Source organism: Taudactylus pleione, unplaced genomic scaffold, assembly GCF_031769625.1.
Source record: "Taudactylus pleione unplaced genomic scaffold, aTauple2 ptg000066l, whole genome shotgun sequence".
Lineage (NCBI taxonomy): Eukaryota > Metazoa > Chordata > Amphibia > Anura > Myobatrachidae > Taudactylus > Taudactylus pleione.
Window position 1 is genome coordinate 17,116,546 of NW_028284468.1, and position 23,085 is coordinate 17,139,630.

The 23,085-nt window shown below is 42.2% G+C and overlaps 1 protein-coding gene across 2 annotated transcripts in view; it reads left to right on the forward strand.

Annotated features, from left to right (window-relative positions):
• CARD11 (caspase recruitment domain family member 11) overlaps positions 1-23,085 on the forward strand; it is a 210,774-nt gene that overhangs the window by 116,255 nt on the left and 71,434 nt on the right. Inside the window, exons 10-14 of one of the 2 annotated variants that reach the window (XM_088466877.1) lie at positions 82-130; positions 13,653-13,768; positions 20,933-21,036; positions 21,129-21,166; positions 21,800-21,932. In XM_088466877.1, coding sequence (XP_088323003.1) covers positions 82-130; positions 13,653-13,768; positions 20,933-21,036; positions 21,129-21,166; positions 21,800-21,932 — 440 coding nt within the window. The remainder of the gene's footprint in view (positions 1-81; positions 131-13,652; positions 13,769-20,932; positions 21,037-21,128; positions 21,167-21,799; positions 21,933-23,085) is intronic. The other variant, XM_088466879.1, reaches the window with a different exon arrangement.

A 23,085-nucleotide genomic window follows, 5' to 3' on the forward strand; every position in this document is an offset into this window, starting at 1 on the left:
CATACTTTCATAGCACAATTGAAAAAAATACAAAAAAATACAAAATTAACTTGTTGACATCTATCTGTCTTTGTTTTACAGATCTTAAGAACAAAGTCTCCAATTTTCAATAAGCAAACTGAATTTCAAGGTTAGAGAAGTAAAATGTTTATACGTGCGTATAACCATGAGGGAATTTTGCACATCTACTTACACTATCACCCTTTTTTATTTGCTTATTAACATTCACATGTTCCCTGTGTTGATAGTTAAACATGCATTACCACAAAATATTTCCAAAGGTTTCTCCTCACCCGAGTCATCGCTGTAGACAACTGACAATTTAATTTTGTACCCCAATATTAAATGACAAATGAGGGCAAGTGTGATTGGAAAGATCGCAAGCCGCAAACTCTTGATTGTGAGTGACTTGGCCCTCCTCGTCACATCTTCCACTGCGGATTTCAGCCAGGGCAGCAAGACGGATGGCGTCAACCTGGAAAATACAGCAGGATGCAGCAGGCCCTGTGGCTGTGGCTAGTGGGTGCGCCCACCTTAAGATAATATTTATTTTGGCTGGTAAAGCAGCTTTTATATTGGAAAGTGTCTGTGTTTTCATCTGACCACACTAATGTTGTGGTGCTGGGAGTAATTCACAGTTACATAGTGTACTATGTCCAGGCACTAAGGCAGGTATAGTATATAAAGATAAACCTGACATCCTATCATTGCCTGTCATAGGTTATGCTAAAATGTTGAGTCACTGGGAGTGATTCTCTGACTACAGTTTTTGTGTACTGACCTTTTGCATTGGCTGCCCACCCATAACTTTTGGTTTGGATTTTCAGATAGTTGGATCTTGATTTTACATATGCAGTGCAGGTGACTTAAGGAACTTAGAGCAGCTACGTGCTTCTCACCGATAGCTTAATGGGCATTACTGGGTAACAACAAGAGAAGCATCCCATGGGCTTGTAACCATAGTGTAACCTATTTTACACAGTATATATGGATTGGGCACTCCATTTATAGTCTCATCTTCTTACCAAGTATGGCGTTGGTGTAAGTGTTGTTACTAGTGATAACAGCTGTTCTCACGGCGAGGAGTGGTGCAGTCAAATACAGTGCATACAACTCAGAATACGGGGGGATAGATGCATAGGAAATACTGTATATAGAAATCAAACCAATGATTGCTCACTGGATGCTTCTAATCCCGGTGCTATAAATATAAGATGTATAAAAAAGATTTAATATACACATTAAAAGATTTTATTTCAATAACTCCACTATTTTCTTCTATCATGAAACACAAGTTGCTAATCTGGATAACCAGTTAAAAAAATAGAAAAAGAAAAAACTGACTGCGCCGAGTGGTGTTCAGTATAGAAGAATATACTGTAGTGGTATTAAATAAAGTTTGTCTGTTTTTTTATATAAAACACATACAAGGCTTTTCTTTACCATAAAACATATACTGAGTAGCTAACATATACAAAATATTTGTAAACACATCTGTAATTGTTTGGTAGGTATTGTTAAGATAGATAAAACTTTTGCAGCAAAAATTGTCCCAATATATATTTCGAATGGGTCAGTTTAACCTAACAAAACGGCTCTGTTCATTTAATGTCCTTTACTCTCTGGCTGTTGTAATGAAATGTGGATGCTGGTGCCGACCGTTTCAGACTCTGTGGTTACCAAGCGACTCCTCTAATCAGGGAATTGCTGAATTACTGTGGCCGTTGCCCAGTCCTACTAGTCAGTGGCTCTATCCAGGAAGACTCACATCAGGTGACGGCTTCCAAGCACACACTGAACTTCTGGTGCACACGGAGGTCCCAGCTCTGCGTCTCTTGTTTTGCTGTTGTCTTGAGTGAGTAGCGGAATGTGCTGATATAGATCTCACCTAGCAGCATTAGATAGTTAGGAAATCCCAGCAATATGCACAATGTCAGGACACAGTTTGCAGGTATGTTAGGTGGTATTGATCCATAGTAATATAATTAACGCAGCAGGTAGACACTCAATTATAAACGCGTTTCGTTCTCTCCAAGAACTTTTCAAGACATACAGTAGGGGTCTATTCAGCATTGATTTTTTTACATAAAAAATATGGAAACTATGATTCAGCAATGGGATAATGGAGAAGATAATGCAATTATCTAATCCACTAATTCCCATCTCGCTGAGTACCGCACTGTAGCATAGCAAACATTTTTAAATCGCTCAATAAATCATTACTTTATATAACGCCATTTCAGAATGGCGTTATATGAAAAAAATGCCTTAAATTTCCTGAAAACTGCCGGGTCAGAGGGAATATTTCGCATAAGTCCCTGCAGCATCTTGTAAGCCCGCCCAGTCTTCGTGCCTGCTCCCTGGTGATCAGCGGCAGGTAAGACCAATTAGAGCCTATTAAACCTGCCGAAAGTGATTGACATATGTATACAGGCTTTATACTAGCCTGTATAAATGTATATTTACGTGCTATTATATTTAAAATGTATATATATATATCGTAAATATAAAAGCACATAAATATACATGTATACATGCTAGTATAAAGCCTGTATACACATGTCAATCTATTTGGACAGACTGGAGCTGTACTTACCCCTCTGCGGTCACCGGGAAGCCAGGACGTAGACTGTTCCCGAGCGCATGACTGAGCATGCGCACAAGAACAAACAGAAGGGATTGTTTTCGGAAACCAAAAACAATCCCTTCTGTAATATCGCAGGGATAGCGTGTTATCGCAATCGCTGTCCCTACTGAAAACCTTGCTGAATAGCTTACAAAAAATTTGGCAATTGATAATTATTTGTGACGATGTTGTCCGATAATATTGTGGGCAACATCGTCACTATTGCTGAATAGACCCCATAGGGTGGTATTCAATTAGCCGCAATAAAACGAAAACTTATTGAAGGTGTTGGTATGATCTTTTTGCGTTTTTTGCACACTGCGCTCTCCCGTTTTTTGCTCTATCCAATTACAAAATGCATGAAAACACATGTGCGATAATTGCGCATGGTGAAACTAGCTAAAAGTACAGCACATTTTGGGGAAACCAGTCTGTACCCCATAAAAAGCCTAACTGACATAGGAAATCAATATAGACATGTATTAATAGCCCTAATAAAAGTATTTTGGGTTCTTAAATTGTGTCAAATGGCTGTTATATACATATTTGCATAAGTGTTGAAAAATGATAAAAAGCAATATTTTTGGGAGAAAATAATTGCTGCAGTTAAATTGGGGGTGCATTAAAATGGGTACTAGTATATTTTTGTGTCTATAAAGTGCACTTTCAAAAATTTTTAAAAATACAGCTGCTGCAGCCACTTGCAATCCTAAAAACATCTGTTCCACTATACAGACCCCTAAAATACCTGACCCAGTACTTTAAACCCATTTTTCAACACTTTTTTTTTACATTTTCACCCCAAAAATGACATGTCATTATTGGTGGGAATTAAGGTAATTTAAAAATTATTTTTGCCTAATTAGTCATTAGGGTGGGTGTCCAAAGGGTTCTGAACCAAGTCCCCACATTTTTAGCCAAAAATAGGGATTTTGCTAATTTTTTCACCTGGTCTGAGATGGTGAAAACTTTTTGCCGGTTTCTGTCTATGGAGTTTTCGCTCATTGAAAACTTTGGGAATTGGATAGCACAATTCGCACTTAAGTGCAAAAAGTTTGCACCTGTGAACGCTTTTCGCCAAACGCGACTTTTCACACCTAATTGAATACGGCCCAAAGTTTGACTTTCCAACCCTTCCTTCTTTTAAAGCAGTATTAATTTCCACATTGCATTCATTTGGGTTAAATTAGGTTTTCCTCGTCTATGGATGGAATGCGCAATTGGTGAGATGGGTTATTACATCAACAGGGATATTATATAAAGAGAACTCTGAATTATCAAGAATCTATCAATTAATTATAATCCTGAATTAACTAAAAAATGGAATGTGACATTGGATTCAAGTTAATTTACATTAATGAAATTACAAATTGAATATAGGCAAAATAAGGTTATCCAAATGACAGAAAAATTTGTTAAGGAGGAATTATTCAACCTTAAAGACACAACAGAATTTAGAGATAAAGATGAACTCCGTAACAGCAAGGGATCTGGAAGATTATGAGAAGGATAGGGTAAAAACATATAGAAAAACTAAACCAAAGCCTCTCATTATTAAAATATCACCAGTCATCCTATGCAGGATCGAGTAACTACTCCTAGGTACAAACCTCTGGATAACCATAGGAGAAATAGATAGGGATCTACCAATATGGCTTCAACCCAGAAGAAAATCTCCATTAGAAAAATGTAAGGATTCTTATCCGGAGACTAAAGACTAAAACACTTTCTTCACAAAAAAACATTTGGACCCATAAGAACCCAAATTCCAAAAAGATTAAAGGTGCATACACACTACACGATATGCTCCCTGAGCGATATCGTGTAGTGTGTCCCCGGCAGGCTGTGCTCAATGTCGTTCATGACATTGAGCACAGCCGCTGAATGATATCATTAACGATATCGTTCAGCGTCGGGCTCTCTCCCCCATTCCCCAACATGCAGCAACCTGACGAGGTCGTCAGATTGTGCTGCATGTTCAGGCGATGGACAATGTTGGAAACGACCAGCGGGAGTGCGCATCGCTGGTCGTTTCCGACATAAAAGTGCACGATTTGTGCACGATTACTGAGCGATTGCACGATTACGATGTCGTAATCGTGCAGTCGCTCAGTAATATCGCCCAGTGTGTACTCACCATTAGAGATCAAAAGAGAAAAGAGGAAGAGAAAAAAAAGAATAATTTAACTACAAAAGACACTAACGAAGGATGAAATCCAACTGTTGAAAAAAGGTCTCAGCATTGCACCCAGTCAAGAACCTAATCTAACTGATTTATTTTTGGATGTTCAAAAATATTAGAAATTTCTGCAAAAAAAATTATTGTGCCTATAAATCTTTAAAAAACAAAGAAGGGAACGATCCAATTAACCCTCAGACTTATCGGCCTATCGCCCTTTTAAACTCTGATAGCTAGTATTTTAGCAAATATCTTAATAATAGGCTCAATATCCTCCCAACTGGCTTAATAAACCAAGATCTGGGTTTTAGGCAGACAAGCCCATGATAATACGAGAAGAGTTTTTAATTTATTGACACACAATGACAAATTGTCCACTCCAATGCTTATTCTCTCACTTGATGCTGAAAAAGCATTTGACAGATTGCATTGGAGGTACATGTCTAGGGTCCTTGAAAGGTTTGGATTAGAAGGTTTTTTTTCTTCAGGCAGTTCTGGCACTATATAAGAATCCTTCTGCTAGAGTTTTTAGTAACTGTTTCTTGTCCACTAAATTTGCCATCTCCAATGGCACCAGACATTGTTGCCCACTTTCCCCATTAATATTTGCATTATCTATAGAACCCCTAGCTGAAGCAATCAGAAATCATTCACAAATGTTTGGTGGTGAAGTGGGCCGTAGCCATCAAAAAAACTGCCAATTTGCAGACAATTTATTGTTAGGTGTAAGGATCCCTGCTGATCTTCATAATATTATATATTGCAATTATTCTATTCTAATAAAACATTTCACTTAACTAAATCCTGGTTTAATTACAAAATGTCATGGTTAGGCAGATTGGCTGCTGTAAAGATGATGCTTCTCCCCAAAAATCTATATCTTTTTAGAGCAGTCCCTTATTTATCAACCAATTTTATGCCATCTCCTCCACCTGGAAAGCGAAATGCCCTAGACTTTCTCGAGCCCGTATGTTTCGGTCTAAGCTCAAGGGAGGTCTCGCAGCTCCTAACTTGGTGTTATATCACGTTTAATCTGTGAGCAAGCCCGATACGGGTGAAACGTGTCAGAATCGGCTGCAGACAAGACTGCACAATTGGGCACTTCTATTGAACACTCAGGTATTCAGACACCCTCTCATCTTTTCCCCTGAGCTACCCTGCAATTCTGAGCAACAGGGAACTCTAGGTGTTAACTTCTTATACAGACAGCAGAGGTGTCTCTCTTTTCTATCTTTCCTGTCCTGAAACACCTCTCTGATTCTCTCATCCATCATCCACTGTCTGAGAGCAGGGCCAAACTAAAAGGGGGAGGGTGCCACAGGCACTGCATGATGGGAAAACACTGGGAGACACACGTACCGCACAGCAGGGACTATGATACACAGCACTGCCACCTGTCTGCTACACCTGTATCCTTTGCAGAGAGCTCTGCCAACCAGAGCTCTCTGTCTGTGGGTCCGTGGCAGCTCCGTTGCACCCACAGCTAGTGCAGAGACTAATACAGTTCTGTCTCCATCTCTAAAAAAATTTTTGGTCCATTAGGGGGGGTTTCTGGGTACTCAGAAACCCCCATGCGTGCGCCACTGTGTGTTATTGTATATACAGTATGTGTTAGTGATTGTGTATATATGTGTATGTGGTGTTGTATATACAGTATGTGTTAGTGTGTGTGTGTGTATATATATATATATATATATATACACACACACACTATGTTATTGTGTATTTACAGTATGTGTTAGTGTGTGTATACTGTGTATGTGTTAGTGTGTATGTATGTTAATGTGTATAATATATGTGCTAGTGTGTGTATACTGTGTATGTAAATGTGTTAGGGTGTATGTATGTGTGTGTATACTGTATATGCGTGTGTTAAGGTGCCCATACATGGTGCTAGGCACCTTGCGCTGCAACGGCAGATCCGACAGCCGACATATCAGGCGGTCCCCACACATGGGGCAGTCCGCTGCCTGGCCGCCCTATATGCCGGACCCTCCTTCTCTTGCTACGTGTGGCGGGGGAGGGGGGTAGGCTCCATGTGGCTTGGTGGAGGCCACCACAATTTAGTTGCCCCAGGACCCCCACAAACCTTAATCTGGCACTGTCTGAGAGACAAATGATCGGAAAGCAGAAATCATCAGTCACTTAGAACAGGACTATGCTATCTTTTTGCAGACATTTAGGATATGCATAACATTTGAGGATATTGCACATAATTATGCTATAGGAAACTTCTTTCTTGTAGGGTGTTTTCGTCAAATTACCTATTCATACATTATTAAAGTTTAAAGAGTAGTATTGTGAGACTATTTGGTCACATATACCTATTATGATATGCATATACTGTATGTGGACTAGTGAGATACAACACACTGATGTGAAATCATTATTTGTGGTTATATCTGTGCCCATTGTGGGTTGGTGAACCAAACACACTCTTGTGGATTAGAATTTTTCACACGCAGTCTGTGAGATGATGCCATTGCTTAAGTAATCTACAATCTTTTATTGATTGACCGTAAATATATCCGTCTCAAAGATGTTCAACCTCCTGAATGAATTTATCTAATGAACAATGATCAAGGATTAATTGTATTGTGCCCAATGTATTAGATTATTGATTATTTTCACCCTTATTGTACTACACACCATTGCGTGTCCAATTATACATCTTTATAATTCAATATATACGCTTTCTTTAAAGTATATATGTTTGTTTTTTTCAGTTGAGCCACAGATGACTTATATGGCTCAAACAGGATGAAAAAAAGATGATCTTTATATTTATCTCCATGAATTATCTATATTATTTTTTTAAGGTACTTTGCTGCTCTTAACAACTTATAAAAAGTTATGTTTTAAACATTATGATGCAAAAAGTCTTTAAAAAAATTATTAAATAAGAGTGCCCCCACAAAGGAATCAGCTTTCTTTTCTCTACTTCCTTGCAGAGAACCTCACATCTGAGTTATATCAATTTGCCAGCATGCTGACCAAGCTATCAGACTGGTTTAATCTCACCTCCCCTAAACCCTGGGAAACAGCTGAATGGTCTATATCCTTTACCATTAACGGATCTCCTTTGGCTAGATTCTGATTATAGGCCATTAGCATCTACCATATAGAAAATCACTCTGGATTCTTTGCATGCCTGGGATACTATGATTAGAATCTCTGGTGAGATGGTATAACCGTCAGCCCAATTGTCTCTCTAAGCCATCTCTAAATTGATCCCAGACCTCTCCTTGTCCATCTGGGAAGAATTGGGACTCACTACGTGCCTTATTAGTTCAAATTGAGTGGGAAGAGGATCTGCGTATTTCCTTATCAGATGAGAAGTGGCGTAAGATAATTGTTATATTTTCCAAATGTCAAAGTGCTCAGAAATGCTTGTTAAACATACACAACAAATATATCTCACCTTTTCATGCTTACATAAATTTTGGCCTGAGGTTTCCCAGTTATGTTGGAGAAATTGTGGCGAGGTAGGGACTCATCCATGTTTTTTGGACATGTAGTGTCATCTCCAAGGTTACAGGGATCTTGCTTCTATTACTACCAGAAATGGCTCTTCTTCACTATTATCCTGCCGTATTACAGACACATTGTAGATATGTAACAGGTCACATTCTTATAACAACCAGATCAGTTATTGCCCAAAATTGGAAGAAGTCTGACTCCCCAACCCTCTCTAAGATTGTACAATTTATTCCAGCAGAGCTATGACATGGAGATATTGGGATTATATATTCCACTTCTTCCCTGTTGGTTAAATGGATTTGAGTATTATTCCTCATTAAGGCCTCCGCCCAGCCTCCCTAGGGTACAGTAATCATTATAATGACTAGTGGTGTTCGGTTCACTGTTTTGTTTTTCTGGTGGATTGTACTGAAACTTGTGCTCTTGGGTTCTCTTATGATTCATATTATTAACATGTCTGTACATGAACCATAGTTTGTTCATCCTCATCTCTTCTCCTAAAAATTAATTTCCCCTTTTTTACTTTCATTATTATTCTTTTTTGTTATTTATACGTGTGTTACTTGTTTTATGCTGTCTTCATTCATTCCTATTTTATTATAGCTGCTGTTAATTGTATTTTTCAAATTTCTAATAAAAATTTAAAAAAATTCTGTTAATGAACAAAGAAGGAGAGAATCATCCAATAATATTGGATGATGAAGACCTTCAAGGTTTAACAATATTATAAAGTTTACAACTAGAAACTGAACAAGCTTTACCAAGGGAATGTCTTATTTTTGATGTTCGAAATAAAAAAGGAAATTTATTGCAAAATAAACAAATATTTAAATCACAGTTTTTTCCACTGGAACATTAAAGAGTAGCAATCACATTTTTTTTATACTAAAACTTTAGAAGAATATAAAACTTTACTTGAATCATCTGACCATAAAAATAGAAATGGATATAATTAATTGAAATGGGAGAGGAAAGCATTGAAAAAAATTAAAGATGATAACACACTGGTTATTAAACCTGCTGATAAGTTTGGGGGGAGTTGTAGTCCAAAATAGAGATAAATATGTGGCAGAAGGCCTTAGACATTTGGATGATAAGAAATTTTATATAAAGTTAGAGTTTTTATATAAAGGGTAGTTAAAGTTATCCCTACCCCTTAATATCAATCACAATTGAAACAACTGTTGGAAGAGGCCACAGAGGAGGGGTCTATTTCTCATGAGGAAATGCAATTTTTATTTCCTTTCTACCCTACACATATTTTTCATCCCTCCTAAAAATTCATAAGTCACTGATAGCACCACCTGAGAGACCTATAATTTTGAGTATTGTTTCCTCACTTCAAATTTATCTTATTTTGAGGATACTCACCTGAAGGATCATGTCACACGTCTAGAGTCCCATACCAAGAAAACAACTCATATGTTACAACAAAAGTTGGTACAAAATTTTGGACACCAGTATGTATTTCTGATTTCTATATCTATACATTTATAGATTAGATGTCAAACATACTATTTTGTATATTTTATATACTCTTTATATACATTTTTATTTTTAATATTATTTTTATACATTTTTTTGTGCGCTTTCTCAATACTAATATAAAAAATGGAATACATAAAATGTTTTAAGAAAATATCTGTCTAGTCACTTTGATACATATGTATCTCTGTTGAGACAAATTGTATCAGGTCACAAATGAGTGACATGAAAATAATTCTGTGGGTTAATGTGAAATGCTGAAAACCTAATTGAATCCAAATGAATGCAATGTTGCAATTAATATTGCTTTAAAGGAATTAAGGGTTGGAAAGTCAAACTGTGTCTTGAAAAAGTTCTAGGATAGAATGAAACACATTGAAAACTAAGTGTCTATCTGCTCCTTTAATTATATTCCTACGGATCAATACCACCTAACAAACTTGCAAACTGTGCCCTGACATTGTACCTATTGCCGGGATAGCCTAACTGTCGAATACTGCTTGGAGAGATCTCTATCAGCCCTCTCGCTACTCACTGGAGACAACAGCACAACAAGAGAGGCAAAGCCAGGAGCTCCATGTGCACCGGAAGTTCAGCATGTGCTTGGAAGCCGCCCACCTGATGTAACTCTAGCTGGATAGAGCCGCCGACGACTAGTATGACTGGGGAATTCAGAAATACTTTGGAGGTGATTTTATCCTAATTAGAGGAGTCATTTGCGAACCACAGAGTCTGAAATGGTCGGCTCCAGCATCCACATTTTATTACATCAGCCAGTGAGTAAAGGACATTAAATGAACTAAGCAGTGTTGCCAACTCTGAAATGGAAACTAAGCAACCTATAAGTAAAAAAACAAGCCCAAAACAAGCCTAAACCAATCCTAAAAAGGCCAATAAAAAAGCCCAATTAATGGGGGTGTCTAGTTGTCCTCACTCTCTACCTGCCTAACTTCCTTTATTCCCCCTCTTCTCTAACCTAAATATTTTAGTGTATGCACAGCCTTATCTGCCTATATTGCTTTTCTCCCTCTACATCAGCTGCCATATTTTTACCTCCTCCCTCTTTTCATACCTCATTCCCTTGCCAGTCTTCAGCTGGGTATGCACTTGCAGATGTGTGTACCCAGCGTTGTGACGCCCGACCATGCAATATATATCGGGCGGTCGATACATGCTGCACGATGTGGTGACCAAACATCCGATATGTCGGGGACCGGCTCCATCCACTATGCCAGCCTTGGAATTTGGGTCGTTCCATTGGCCCTACATGCAGGCCAACGGAATGACCCCGATGGATGACCCGCAGGAGTGTGCAGAGTCATGCATAGTGGGTACACACTGGCTGATTTGGACGATATGTCAGCCCAATCAGCAGGATCAGGCAACATATCGTCTAGTGTGTACCTACCTTTCCTTTACCTGACTCCCCATTCCTCTCACCCCTCTTCTTTACCTCCTTCATTCCTGTCACCTGTCTAATTACATTATCCCCGCTTTTTAACAGCCTCAGTAATTTTAACTCGTCCCCATGTACCTGCCTCATTTCTGTCATCTAGTTTACCTCTCCTTCTTACCTGCCCCCTCCAATTCTACCCTGTCCACTGGCTACTGCCCTATATTCCCCAGATACAACCTTCTCCCTCCCTCAGTCACTACCTTTGCAAAAAACATACACACACATTTACTTACCTCCAGGGATGCCCTGGCAATGCACACAAAAAAAACAAGCGACCTTAAAAAAAAATAAGCCCAAAACCAAGCAACATGCAAAAAAAGAAGCAACTTGCAAAAAAAAAGATGCCCCAGTCCGCTTGTTATAAGCGGACTTGGCATCGATGGAACTAAGCAGTTTTGTTAGGGAAACTGAAAGATAAGCCTTTTATGTGTTTTCTTTTTCAAAAAGCAGATGAACTTTATATAATATATATAATACCACTATATTAATTTATTCCACCAGGGACGAAACTAGGATATCTGTCACCCGGTGCATGGCAGTATTTTTGCGCCCTCCCTTCCTGTACCTGGATTTTGTCCTTACTCCTCCATAAGGCAGTGCACTACTCAGACGTCCCTGGTATAGTGACTTACATTATTCCACACACCATAATGCCCATTACACATTATGCCACACTGTAATGCCTATTACCAAAGTGCCACTTACATATTTCCCCGATACCATTTTATGCCCCACAGTAAGGCTTCTAATTACTTTAAATTTACCTGCTCATTTTTAGGGGTTTTATGCTCATTACCAGCAGTTCCATGCTCATTGCCAGTGGTTACATGCTCGTTGCCAGGGGGTTTCATGCTCATTGCCATGGGGTTTATGCTCATTGCCAGAGGTACATGCTCATTGCCATGGGGTTTATGCTCGTTGCCAGGGGTTACATGCTCATTGCCAGGGGGATTCATACTTGTTGCCTGGGGTTTCATGCTCCTTGCCAGGGGGTTTCATGCTCGTTGCCAGGGGGTTTCATGTTCATTGCCAGTGGGCTTCATGCTCATTGCCATGGGGTTTTATGCTCGTTACCAGGGGGTTTCATGGGAGAAGATGCAGCTTTCAGCATCTTCTCCCGGCAGCGCCAGCGTTCCCGGCACTTCCGGGAACACTGTTTGCATTGCGCTGGCCTAACAGACACTAGAGGTCCAGTAGGACCTCTAGCATCTGTCTCCTCCTTGGCGGCGGCAATTTTTGGATGGCCGTTTTCAGCAGAGTCCATGTGGACGGCTAGTCCGCATGGAATCTGCTGAAACGGCCATCCAAAAAGCCATCTAGCATCTGTCTCCTCCTTGGCGGCGGACATTTTTGGATGGCCATTTTCTGAAACTGCAGCCTCCAAGCCACCGCGAGTCATCCCTTTTTCCCCACCGTGAATTCCGGCACCCGGTAGACGTGCACCTCTAGCCCCCCCCTAGTTGCGGCCCTGATACCACAGGTTCTCAAACTCGATCCTGGAGAGAGAGAGAAAGTTGACTAGATAAAGTACCAACCAATCAGCTTCTGTTAGTTTTCAAACACAGCCTTTAAAGTGGCAGGAGCCGATTGGTTGGTACCTTATCTCCGTCCACTTTATCTCTCCCCAAGGCTTAGTACATAGACCCACAGTTTCTCTTCTCAACAGCACTGTACAGATGTATGAAGGACTGTTCCCTCTTGCCAGGACCCCCCACCCACGACTGCCCCACCCAGTATGCCCTCACACCTACAACTGCAGCACCCCTAGAAGCCCCTCACCTACGGAAAAACAACACCCATTCCATGACCTACAGATCCCCCCCAGAATAGCCCCCCCAGCACTCCACATCCACTGTTCACCCCAAGCCTCAAACACCCTTGGGGGCAGATAGGACAGAGATGAGAGGCAGACCGTTTGTTCCAGACAATGCCCAGGACCATTTCTTCACCCAACCAAGCACACCACCCACCCCACAGCTCCTCCCAGCATGACTACACCATCTCCGTGAGTCCTCCAACCTGTGACCTCTCCATTGGAACCAAATCAAAGGAGAGATAGACTTGGGGCGCAGATAGAGATGAGAAAGAAAAATAGACTGGGGGGTGGACAGAGATAAGAAAGAGAGATAGGGCAGAGGGATGAGAGAAAGACAGATGGGAGAGGTGGAACAGAAGTAAAAGAGAGACAGGTTGGGGCTAGAGAGACATAGAAACGGGAAGGTGGGGGAAGAAAACAAACCCTCTGCTTCCCCGAGCATGATATCTAGTGACCCAGCGAATTATAGGTCCAAAATACAGGTAGAGTATACTTTTGTAGAGGCAGGTGTAATGATTTATCTTATGTGTATGCTGTCTAAACCAAAACCTAGAGGTCAAGAATTTAGTTGTGTTTTTGATTCCTTTTTGTTTGTTTTGTTATTACATAGCAGCTGAGGATCACGATAACAAAGCAGAATACAACAGTGGCCAAACGGAAGCAGTCTTTCATAGGTCTGGTTCTTTCAACAACACTGCCATCAACAGCTCTGATGTTTCCAAGGCAGTATGTAGAAGACTCAACTACTCACTTTATATGTATTATTAGTTACTTAGATATGAAGTTCCTTTTACTTTGCTATTTAAATGTAAATGTATTAAAAGCTTCAAATGTATATCCTAGAAAATGATGTAATGTAAATGGTAATGTGTATTACCTCTTTGTTAGCATTTTTAACTTTTGACACATTTTGAAGGTGTCAAATACTTAAGTACAAATGAATGAATGCCATGCAAAATGAAAGAGTAATCCAAGTAATAGATAATGGTCTCACAACCATCAGACAAAAATTACTTTAAAGGGGAATGCCACTGCAAAATTTTGTGTGTGTGTCAGATTTCACTAAGTACAAAATACTAAAGGAGTCTTTGTGGGGACCATTTTATTATCACTTGGTTAATGCCAACTAATACTGTACTAAATATTAAGTCTTTAATTGGGTTGTTATATAACTACTTAAGAGTCTTTGTGGCTTGTTCCACACATATCTGAAACAGGGTAGATAAATGGTGCAAAATAATGGCAGCATTATATCACATGCTGCCTTACTGCACCTGAGCTGTCAGTGGTAGGAACATGAACCTGTGGATTCACTATGTGATCTAAGTTCAAAATACTCCATATAATTACATCATTGATTGCGTGTGACATATATTCTTACCCTCATACGACAATGCATGAATGTCACACAGAACAGCGAATACTCAATACTTACTGTTTGGTCCTCTCATCAGATTTCTGTTTTTGGCTCTAAGAGAGGTAACCTTGGGGTCCTTTATCTGCACCTAGCCGACTTCCCTGGGCAAAAGTTCAGTAAAGCATTTAAAACTGCAGGACTAGTACCTGCTACTTGTAACACACTAACACCTGTAACTGGGTATCATGCAGGCATTCTGAGAATTGCAACAGTCCTTTACTATTCAGTTCATTCCAATTCAGTTCTTAATTGTCATTTTTCAAACACAGTCTGTAAAGTTACAGTTATTAGCTGATTGGTTGGTACTTTCTTTCCATCAACTTTATCTCTCTCTCCAAGGCTTAGTACATAGACCCCCTAAGTCCTCTTACCACTTCTACCATCCTCAATCTTTTTTCACATTAGACCTATATATTTTCTTCTTTGGGGTCCATGGGGTCCACAGCCATTACGTTGGGGTATATGGATTCATCCAGGCACCAAACAGTTAATTCAAGCTCTCGGCTCCCAGGATGCACCAGGTCCTCCCCCATATACCCCGCCCCTGGTCACAGGGCGTCAGTTGTTCTGTTTGGTACGAGAAGGCACCGCACGAGCAGTGGGAGTGCTGCAGCAGTCCCGAATACAAGTTTATTTTTTTTTTTGAGCAGGCGGCACGTGTTTCACCGTTAGGTGGCAACTGAGCGTCTGATGGGAGATGCGCGGGTCTCCTGCTCCATCTACCCCTGCCGGCGCCGCAACGCTGGTTAAACGACTGGTACTTTCGGCAGGGGCTTAGGCTCTGGACTGTGACCGGGCACAGGGGATGCAGGTAAGTATGGTTGTGGGCGGCCGCTGACGCCAAAATCATGTGCGGTCCATCCTCCGGCGCGGAGACTGGCCGGGGGACTGCTGTTGTGAGCAGCCAGGGTAACCTGCCTCCTTCCACTAGACCACCGGGACGTGATGTGCCTGACAGCCGGGGGTAATGGCGGCGGCCATGTCAGTGTGCCGGGTGGGTCCATGCAGCATAGGGGAGGTACGCTTCCCCGGCGGCCCCTCCCCCAACCCGAACTACGACCCTCACGAGGTTTCCCGCATTTGGGTTGCTCCTCCCAGCCTCAGGCTATATGAGTCTACCACAGACCACTCCTGGGTGCTCTCCATGGCTGTTACTCAGGAGGTATTGGGTCAGTCTCCCTGTATGCCTCTCCCTTGCTACCGGTCATACAGAAGCTCCATATGCTACTAAGCTTAAGGCTGTCCGTAGTTCATTGAGGAGCCTAACTTGCATAAGCTCTGCTGAGTATATATTTATATGCATTGTTTGTGACTTGTTTGAAATCTGTGTGTGTGTTTCAAAGTGTTAACCTATCACTACTATTTCTCCTTATTGCCCTCTGCAACAGGTGTGTGGGGTGTTTAAGGGGAGAAGCAGTGTCACAGGTGTGCTCAGTTCCTTGCATAGAGAATTGATTATGTCAAAGGAGTCTGAAAGATAGGTGGCAGAGGCCCCTCTGTTAATATCTTGTATAGCCTGCAAAGCAGGTTTGTCCCCTCAGGTTTTTATACAAAATGGTCTGTGTGCTCACTGTTTTAGGAAGTCTCCACAACAATCTAGTTTACCGGCTTCTGGGCAAGAACCCCCTTGGGCTTCTTTTTCCCAGATTTTGGCGCAAGTGGCGGAATAGTTGGCAGCTCCGGCAGCCCCAGTGGTGAGATATCCGCAGCCACTACAACCGGCAAAGGCGCCGGTATTTAAGAGCCATAGAGTGATCAAAGCAAAGTTTCCAGGATCAGAGCATTTGTCAGAGCTCTTGGGGGAAGCATGGAAGGTTCCGGATAAGAAGTTCCATCTGTCCAGAAAGATTACAGCCTTATACCCGTTTCCTTCAGAGCAGTGTGCTAGGTGGGAGGTTCCGCCGTCAGTGGACACACAAGTGGTGCATTTGGTGAAGAGTACCACTTTGCCATTACCATCGACCTGTTCTCTTAAAAACCCCACAGATAAGAGACTGGATGGTTGTCTTAAGGCAATACTTTCAATCTCTGGGGCAGCCACCCGGCCGGCTATGGCTACAGCGGCGGGGATACTATCTGCTAAAGCATCAGCAGCCTCTGTCGTGACTCGTAAAGCCTTGTGGTTAAGAGATTGGAAGGCGGATTCTGGGTCCAAAAAGGCCTTAGAGTCCCTTCCTTTTGCAGGAGGAGTTCTTTTTGGCACGGAATTGGACAAAATTGTGGCCTCAGTAGCTGCCTCTAAGGCAGCTGGCTTACCCTCAGCATTGGGTCCCAGGCAGGGAACTTCTTACTTTCGCACCTTTCGGCCACAGGGGAAAGTCAGAGGTCAACCCTCTGCTAGGGCAAGCTTTGGTAGAAAACCACTACCTAAGAAGCCCTGGCAGAATAAACGCGCGGGACCCAGGATAGGCCTGTGGCCTGATGGGGCGGGCCACCCCCTGGGGGACCCCAGGGTAGGAGGCCAACTTCTTTGGTATTCAGACACCTGGCATCTCACAACAACAGATGCCTGGGTTCGGGTAGTGGTCTCCCAAGGTTATGCTCTGACATTCTGGAGAGGTCCTCACCGAAGATTTGTTGCCGTGTCCCAGCCAGTGGGTTCAGTGAAGGCTTTGGCCCTACAACAGGCTGTTCAGTCCCTGCTAAGGGCAGGTGTGATCATCCAGGTGCCAAGGGATCAGGTGCAGAAGGGATTTTATTCCAACCTGTTCCTGGTTCAGAAACCAAATGGGTCCTTCCGACCTATTTTACACCTAAAGGAACTCAATACGTTTATTCGGGTCCCCAGGTTCCACATGGAGACACTGCAATCAATTGTATTGGCCATGGAACCAGGGGATTTCATGGTATCTCTGGATATCCAGGATGCCTATCTGCATATATGAGTATCTGCATTGTCTCACCAGCAGTTTATTCGGGTTGCAGTGGGGTAGGATCACTTCCAGTTTCAAGCACTACCGTTTAGATTATCCACAGCTCCTCGAGTGTTCACCAAGGTGATGGCACTGATAATAGCACATTTCAGGCGCCACGGCGTCAGAATTCTGCATTACCTGGACCATCTTCTGATACTGGGATGGTCTCCACAGGGGCTGTTGTGTCATCTCGAGTTGCTAGTCATCTGTCTTCACAGGCACGGTTGGGTCATAAACTGGAAGAAATCTTTTCTCCTGCCAGTGCAACAATTGGTGCATTTAGGAGCACGTCTGGACTCCATGAAGCAAAGATTGCATCTGCCGGAGGAAAAGATTGCGATCCTGCAAGGGCGAATACGCAATCTGCTTCACAACAGACGAGTATCAGTACACTCGGCAATGTGAGTGCTGGGATCGATGGTGTCCACCTTCAACATGGTGCAATATGCTCAATTTCACTCCCCTCCGTTACAGCAGGTGATTCTCTCATGCTGGAACGGGGAGTATCAGTCAATAAGGTCTCAAAGGATCCAGTTGTCTCCAGAAGTGAGGTTGTCCTTGTCTTGGTGGTTACGGACAGACCATCTCAATCAGGGTCGCCCCTTTTGGGTATCGGAATGGGCTCTCCTCTCCACTGATGCCAGTCTTCGGGGTTGGAGAGCGGTGATAGGCCAGCACATCTTCCAAGGGAAAGAGAGTCATCTGTCCATAAATGTATTGGAACTGAGGGCCTTATTCAGATCCGCTCGTAAGCGGCCACTCGGTCGCTCCGAGCGATGTTCGCACAACTGCGCATGCGTACGGCTCGTAATACGCATGCGCAAACCAGTCAGTGCGGTCGAAATTCATGTGCTCGCAAAATAGCGAATGCCTGCTAATTTGAGTGATAGGATGAGGCGTTTGTGGGTGGTAACAGGGGAAGGTGCTTGGAAACGGGGAGTGGAGATCCGAACGCAGGCATGCCAAAAGGTCAAAACGGGCGTTTTAAGGGTGTGCATAATTAACAAAGCAGCGTCATCGGCCACGTCACTTGGTTGTCTTTTAGCCTGAACTGCTCGCATGATTGCGGTAGGAAAATCCAACCACAAGCACTGCGAGCAGTTCATACGCCTTTTGATGTAGTCAATTAATCTAATAAATAGCGGAGATGACATAGGATGCGAGCGGCCAGGGGGCGTTTCTTACAAAATAGCGAGCGCATGTTTCGTTCGCTCGTTCAGACATAGAGGCGTCAACAGACCGCAAAGAGCGAGCGCTCTATTTAAATATCCAGCCCCTTTTTCTGAACGACCGTTCGCAAATAGCGTCCGGCTCTGAATCAGGCCCTGAGAGCAGTTTTCAGGGCTTTAATACAGGCCCAGGGGTTATTGCACGGCAGACTGGTGCAAGTGCAATCCGACAATGTTACCACGGTGGCTTATCGAAATCGGCAGGGGTCACTCGAAGTCGGAGAGCCATAACAGAAGTGTCAAGGATCCTGGTCTGGGCAGAGCGTCACCTTCCTGCGATAACAGTTGTCTTTATACCAGGGGTCCTAAATTGGGAAGCGGACTTCCTGAGTCAGCAAGACTTAAACGCCGGAGAGTGGGCTCTCCATCCACAGGTATTCCAGAACCTGGTATACAGATGGGGTCTTCCAGAGATAGACTTCATGGCTTCATAGCACAACCACAAGGTGACCAGATACGGGTCCAGGACCAGGGATCCGTTAGCCAAATTCAAAGATGCTCTGACAATAAGGTGGAATTTCGGGCTGGCGTATCTTTTTCCGCCTCTGACTCTTCTCAGAGTCATCAGGAAACTCAAACAGGAAGACAGTGTGGTGATCCTTATAGCTCCCACTTGGCCCAGGCGCCATTGGTTCACCGATCTACAAAATCTCTCCGTGGACATTCAGTGGCCTCTTCCTCTGAGGCAGGACCTGTCCAGGGTCCCTGCTTGTATCCGGATCTTCCTCGGCTGTCTTTGATGGTGTGACTCTTGAGGCCTCCGTCCTCAGAGCCAAGGGGTTTTCAGAGTCAGTGATAAAGACAATGATAAGGGCTCTGAAGCCTTCTTCGGCCCGCATTTACTATAGGATTTGGCGTGTGTTTTTTCAGTGGTGTAAACTAAGGAAATATGATCCTAGTGTGTTTAGGGTCTCCCGAGTGCTTTCTTTCCTCTAGTCAGGTTTAGAGCAGGGTCTTCATCTGGCCTCCCTGAGAGTGCAAGCTTCTGCGCTTGGGGTTTGGTTTCAGCATAGGATTGCTCCGCTACCTGATATAAGAACCTTTTTTCAGGTTGTTTTGAGGGTGCAGCCGCCTTTTGTTCCCCCAGTAGCACCGTGGGATTTATAATTGGTACTTAAGGCATTACAGGCTCCCCGTTTTGAACCGTTGAAATCATTAGATCTCAAGTGGATGACAGCAAAAACAATTTTTCTTTTGGCCATCACTTCAGCTTGTAGGGTGTCTGACTTGGCAGCTCTGTTGGTTCGCTCTCCTTTCCTAGTTTTCCATCAGGATAGAGCGGTGCTGCGTACCAGAGCAGGATATCTTCCTAAGGTGGTATCACGATTTCATATAAATGAAGAGATTGAGGTCCCAGCTTTTCAGGCCTCAGGTTTGTCCGGAGGTGAGGCTTCCCTGGATGTTGTACGTGCTCTGTGTATTTATGTGGATCGCACCAGCAACTTGAGGAAGTCCCATTCTCTTTTTGTTCTGTATGGCTGCCATAAATGGGGTGACCAGCCAATAAACAGACCTTAGCAAGATGGCTTCGGATGACTATATCACAGGCATACACTCAGGCTGGTCGTAGGGTGCCAGATTCGGTCATGGCACTCTCTTTACGCGGTCTTTGGGTCCTTCGTGGGCGGCCCACTGGGGTGCCTCTGCAGAACAATTGTGCAAGGCAGCCACTTGGTCGTCTGTGCACACTTTTATTAAACACTATGCTGCTGACACCTTTGCCTCTCAGGATGCCTCCTTTGCCGCAGGGTTCTCCTTTCTTGTGAGACACAGGAGTGTCCCCGCCCTTAGGGGTACTACTTGGGTATATCCCCAATGTAATGGCTGTGGACCCCATGGACCCTGAAGAAGAAAATAAGAGTTATGGTATAACATACCTTTGTTAACTCTTTTTCTTCAAGGTCCATGGGTTCCACAGGACATCCACCCTAACGCACCTGGTAATTATTGGGTAATTATTTGTATCTCTGGGTATTTCCCTCTTTGGTGAGAGATTGGTCTAGAGAATATACGGTATGTCCTTCCTTCTTATCTGTTTTGCCTTCTCTTGGTGGGCTTTATAACAAACTGACGCTCTGTGACCAGGGGCGGGGTATATGGGGGAGGACCTGGTGCATCCTGGGAGCCGAGAGCTTGAATTAACTGTTTGGTGTTTGGATGAATCCATATCCCCAACGTAATGGCTGTGGACCCCATGGACCTAGAAGAAAAAGAGTTAACAAAGGTATGTTATACCATAACTCTTATTTTTTGTAAAATACCTGCAATATTTAAATATTAGGTAATTTAAAATAGAAATAGTTTTTCATGTAAGACATTTGTGTTCTAGTACCCATTGAAAAATCGCAGTCATAGTATTATGTCCACAACACCAGAACCCCCAGGAAATGACTCCATCATGCGCAGGAGCAAAGAAGACGTGCCTGTGTACAGGTCAGATTACCAGTCCAATGTTTAATTTAAGTAGTCAGCAATTCGATAAATACTATACAAAGTTTACTCTATTCCTTTCATTATTTTTCCAGTCCTGCTGATGAAGACAATGACAGCATAGAACTAGATGGTAAGCTGTGAAATAGATGCCGTAATATATGCTTTCATTCGTAGAATATAGCTCAATATTGACTCAGTAGCCATGGTGGAATTATAATGGGGTATTGCACTGTATATTTACTAAAGTTGTGTTAACAGAAACATCTCTTGAAAAATGTTGTATGAATATATTGTGTGGAAAGACAGGCTAGCCCTTTCTTAACCTTTTATACACTTCTGTAAATGTCTGTCGTCCTAAAACTATTATTTTAATTATGCTTAGCTAGCATATTTTTTGTATACAAATGAGATGTATTAGAACAAAGGGCTCTGCAGCAATGGTAATGGGAAATGGGAAAAGTCAATTAAGTGCGAGATTCCAGATGCTCACATTGCAGGAAATCACCTCTACGGTATGCAAGAAAAAACGAACAAGGTTTTCTTTAAGGATAGTCCATATTATATTAGTGTGTGAGGTCCCATCAGAGCCACACGGCTGACAGAGACTTCGGACACCATAGAGAAAAGCAACAAGAATACTGATTTCATGCTGAGACCACTTTCACTCAAACGTTACAACACCTCAATCCATCAAAATCAAATCTCTTTCAGGCAATATGTGTTTCGCTTAATATAGTACTGTTACTTGTATTTGTCTTTGCAGATGAGTTTCATGATAAATATTCTTTTGGACCCCCATCTATCCATTCCTCTTCTTCATCACACCAGTCAGAAAGTTTGGATAGCTATGACCTTGAACAAGTTAATTCAATTTTTAGAAAGTTGTCTCTGGAAAGGTAACAAAATAATTTAGTGATGTAATGTTCATGTTATGTCATTACAAGCTGTACCTCCTGTGGCTTGTAAGAGTAAGGAAGTGTAAATCTCCCACCTTCATGAGTTGGCTAATACAAACTTTCCAGGCAACAGTGCTAATAAATAAATGTAACCACTTTTCTGCATATAATGAGTGGGACAAGGGATGTCTTGTGAATGGAATAAAACTTCCCATTTACGTGGAAATGGAACTATTGTCTTATGCACTCTATAAAAAACAGTGAACACCATTGCAGTGACTATTTGCACAATACCATATGGCAATATTAAAGTGCAGCTTCAGTTTGCTTATAGTATATGATTGGAGTACTTGTGGTTACCTTTCATATACCTCCCTGTCACATGTGTGTTTACAGTGTATTACAATTAGCACATTCCCATTACTTGCATTTTATATCTACTAAATGGTCATTACAAGTTATCACAAAATGCTGTCACTCCCATAGATGTAATTGCAATCTATGATGCTCTTTATGGTTATTATTTCAGACAAGTGCACATGTCTTTAACCAGACCATAATGAATAGATAGAAATTGTATAAAAAATATTAAATTAAAAAGTCACTTTTGTTTTGTACAGTAAACAGCATTAAACCATATGTTATACAGTATGTATGACTTCAGAGGTAAAATGAAAAGAACAGGTGAAAAAATATTAACATATTTGAAAAAGTCAGACATTTATAAAAAAATATGCTGATTGTGTTTAAGGAATTGGTTTTAATGATTATGAATTGAGGCACGATGCCCCTCGTGATGGTATAGACATTATGCAATAAAACAAATGCAGTATTGATATGGTCTTCATTATAATGTTGTGAATCTCTAGTACACCAATCAAGGGATAAGTGCACTAGTCCCGGTATAGTTAGAGTTAATGGATCAGTGTCTTGCACAACAATGATAGTGTAGGTACAGTATATAGCACCAGTCGGGTTGCGTGGATCCGACTGGTGTGTACCTGAGTCTTTGTACACGGGGTGTATCAGTATGTGTCTGGTGGGGCGGCATCCCGTACCCCCCAGGTGCACATACTTACCCTCGGCATCCTTTATCCTTCACCTCCAGGTGAATGGTGTCCTCTTCTCCGTCCTCGCTGTGGTCTCCTGTCCT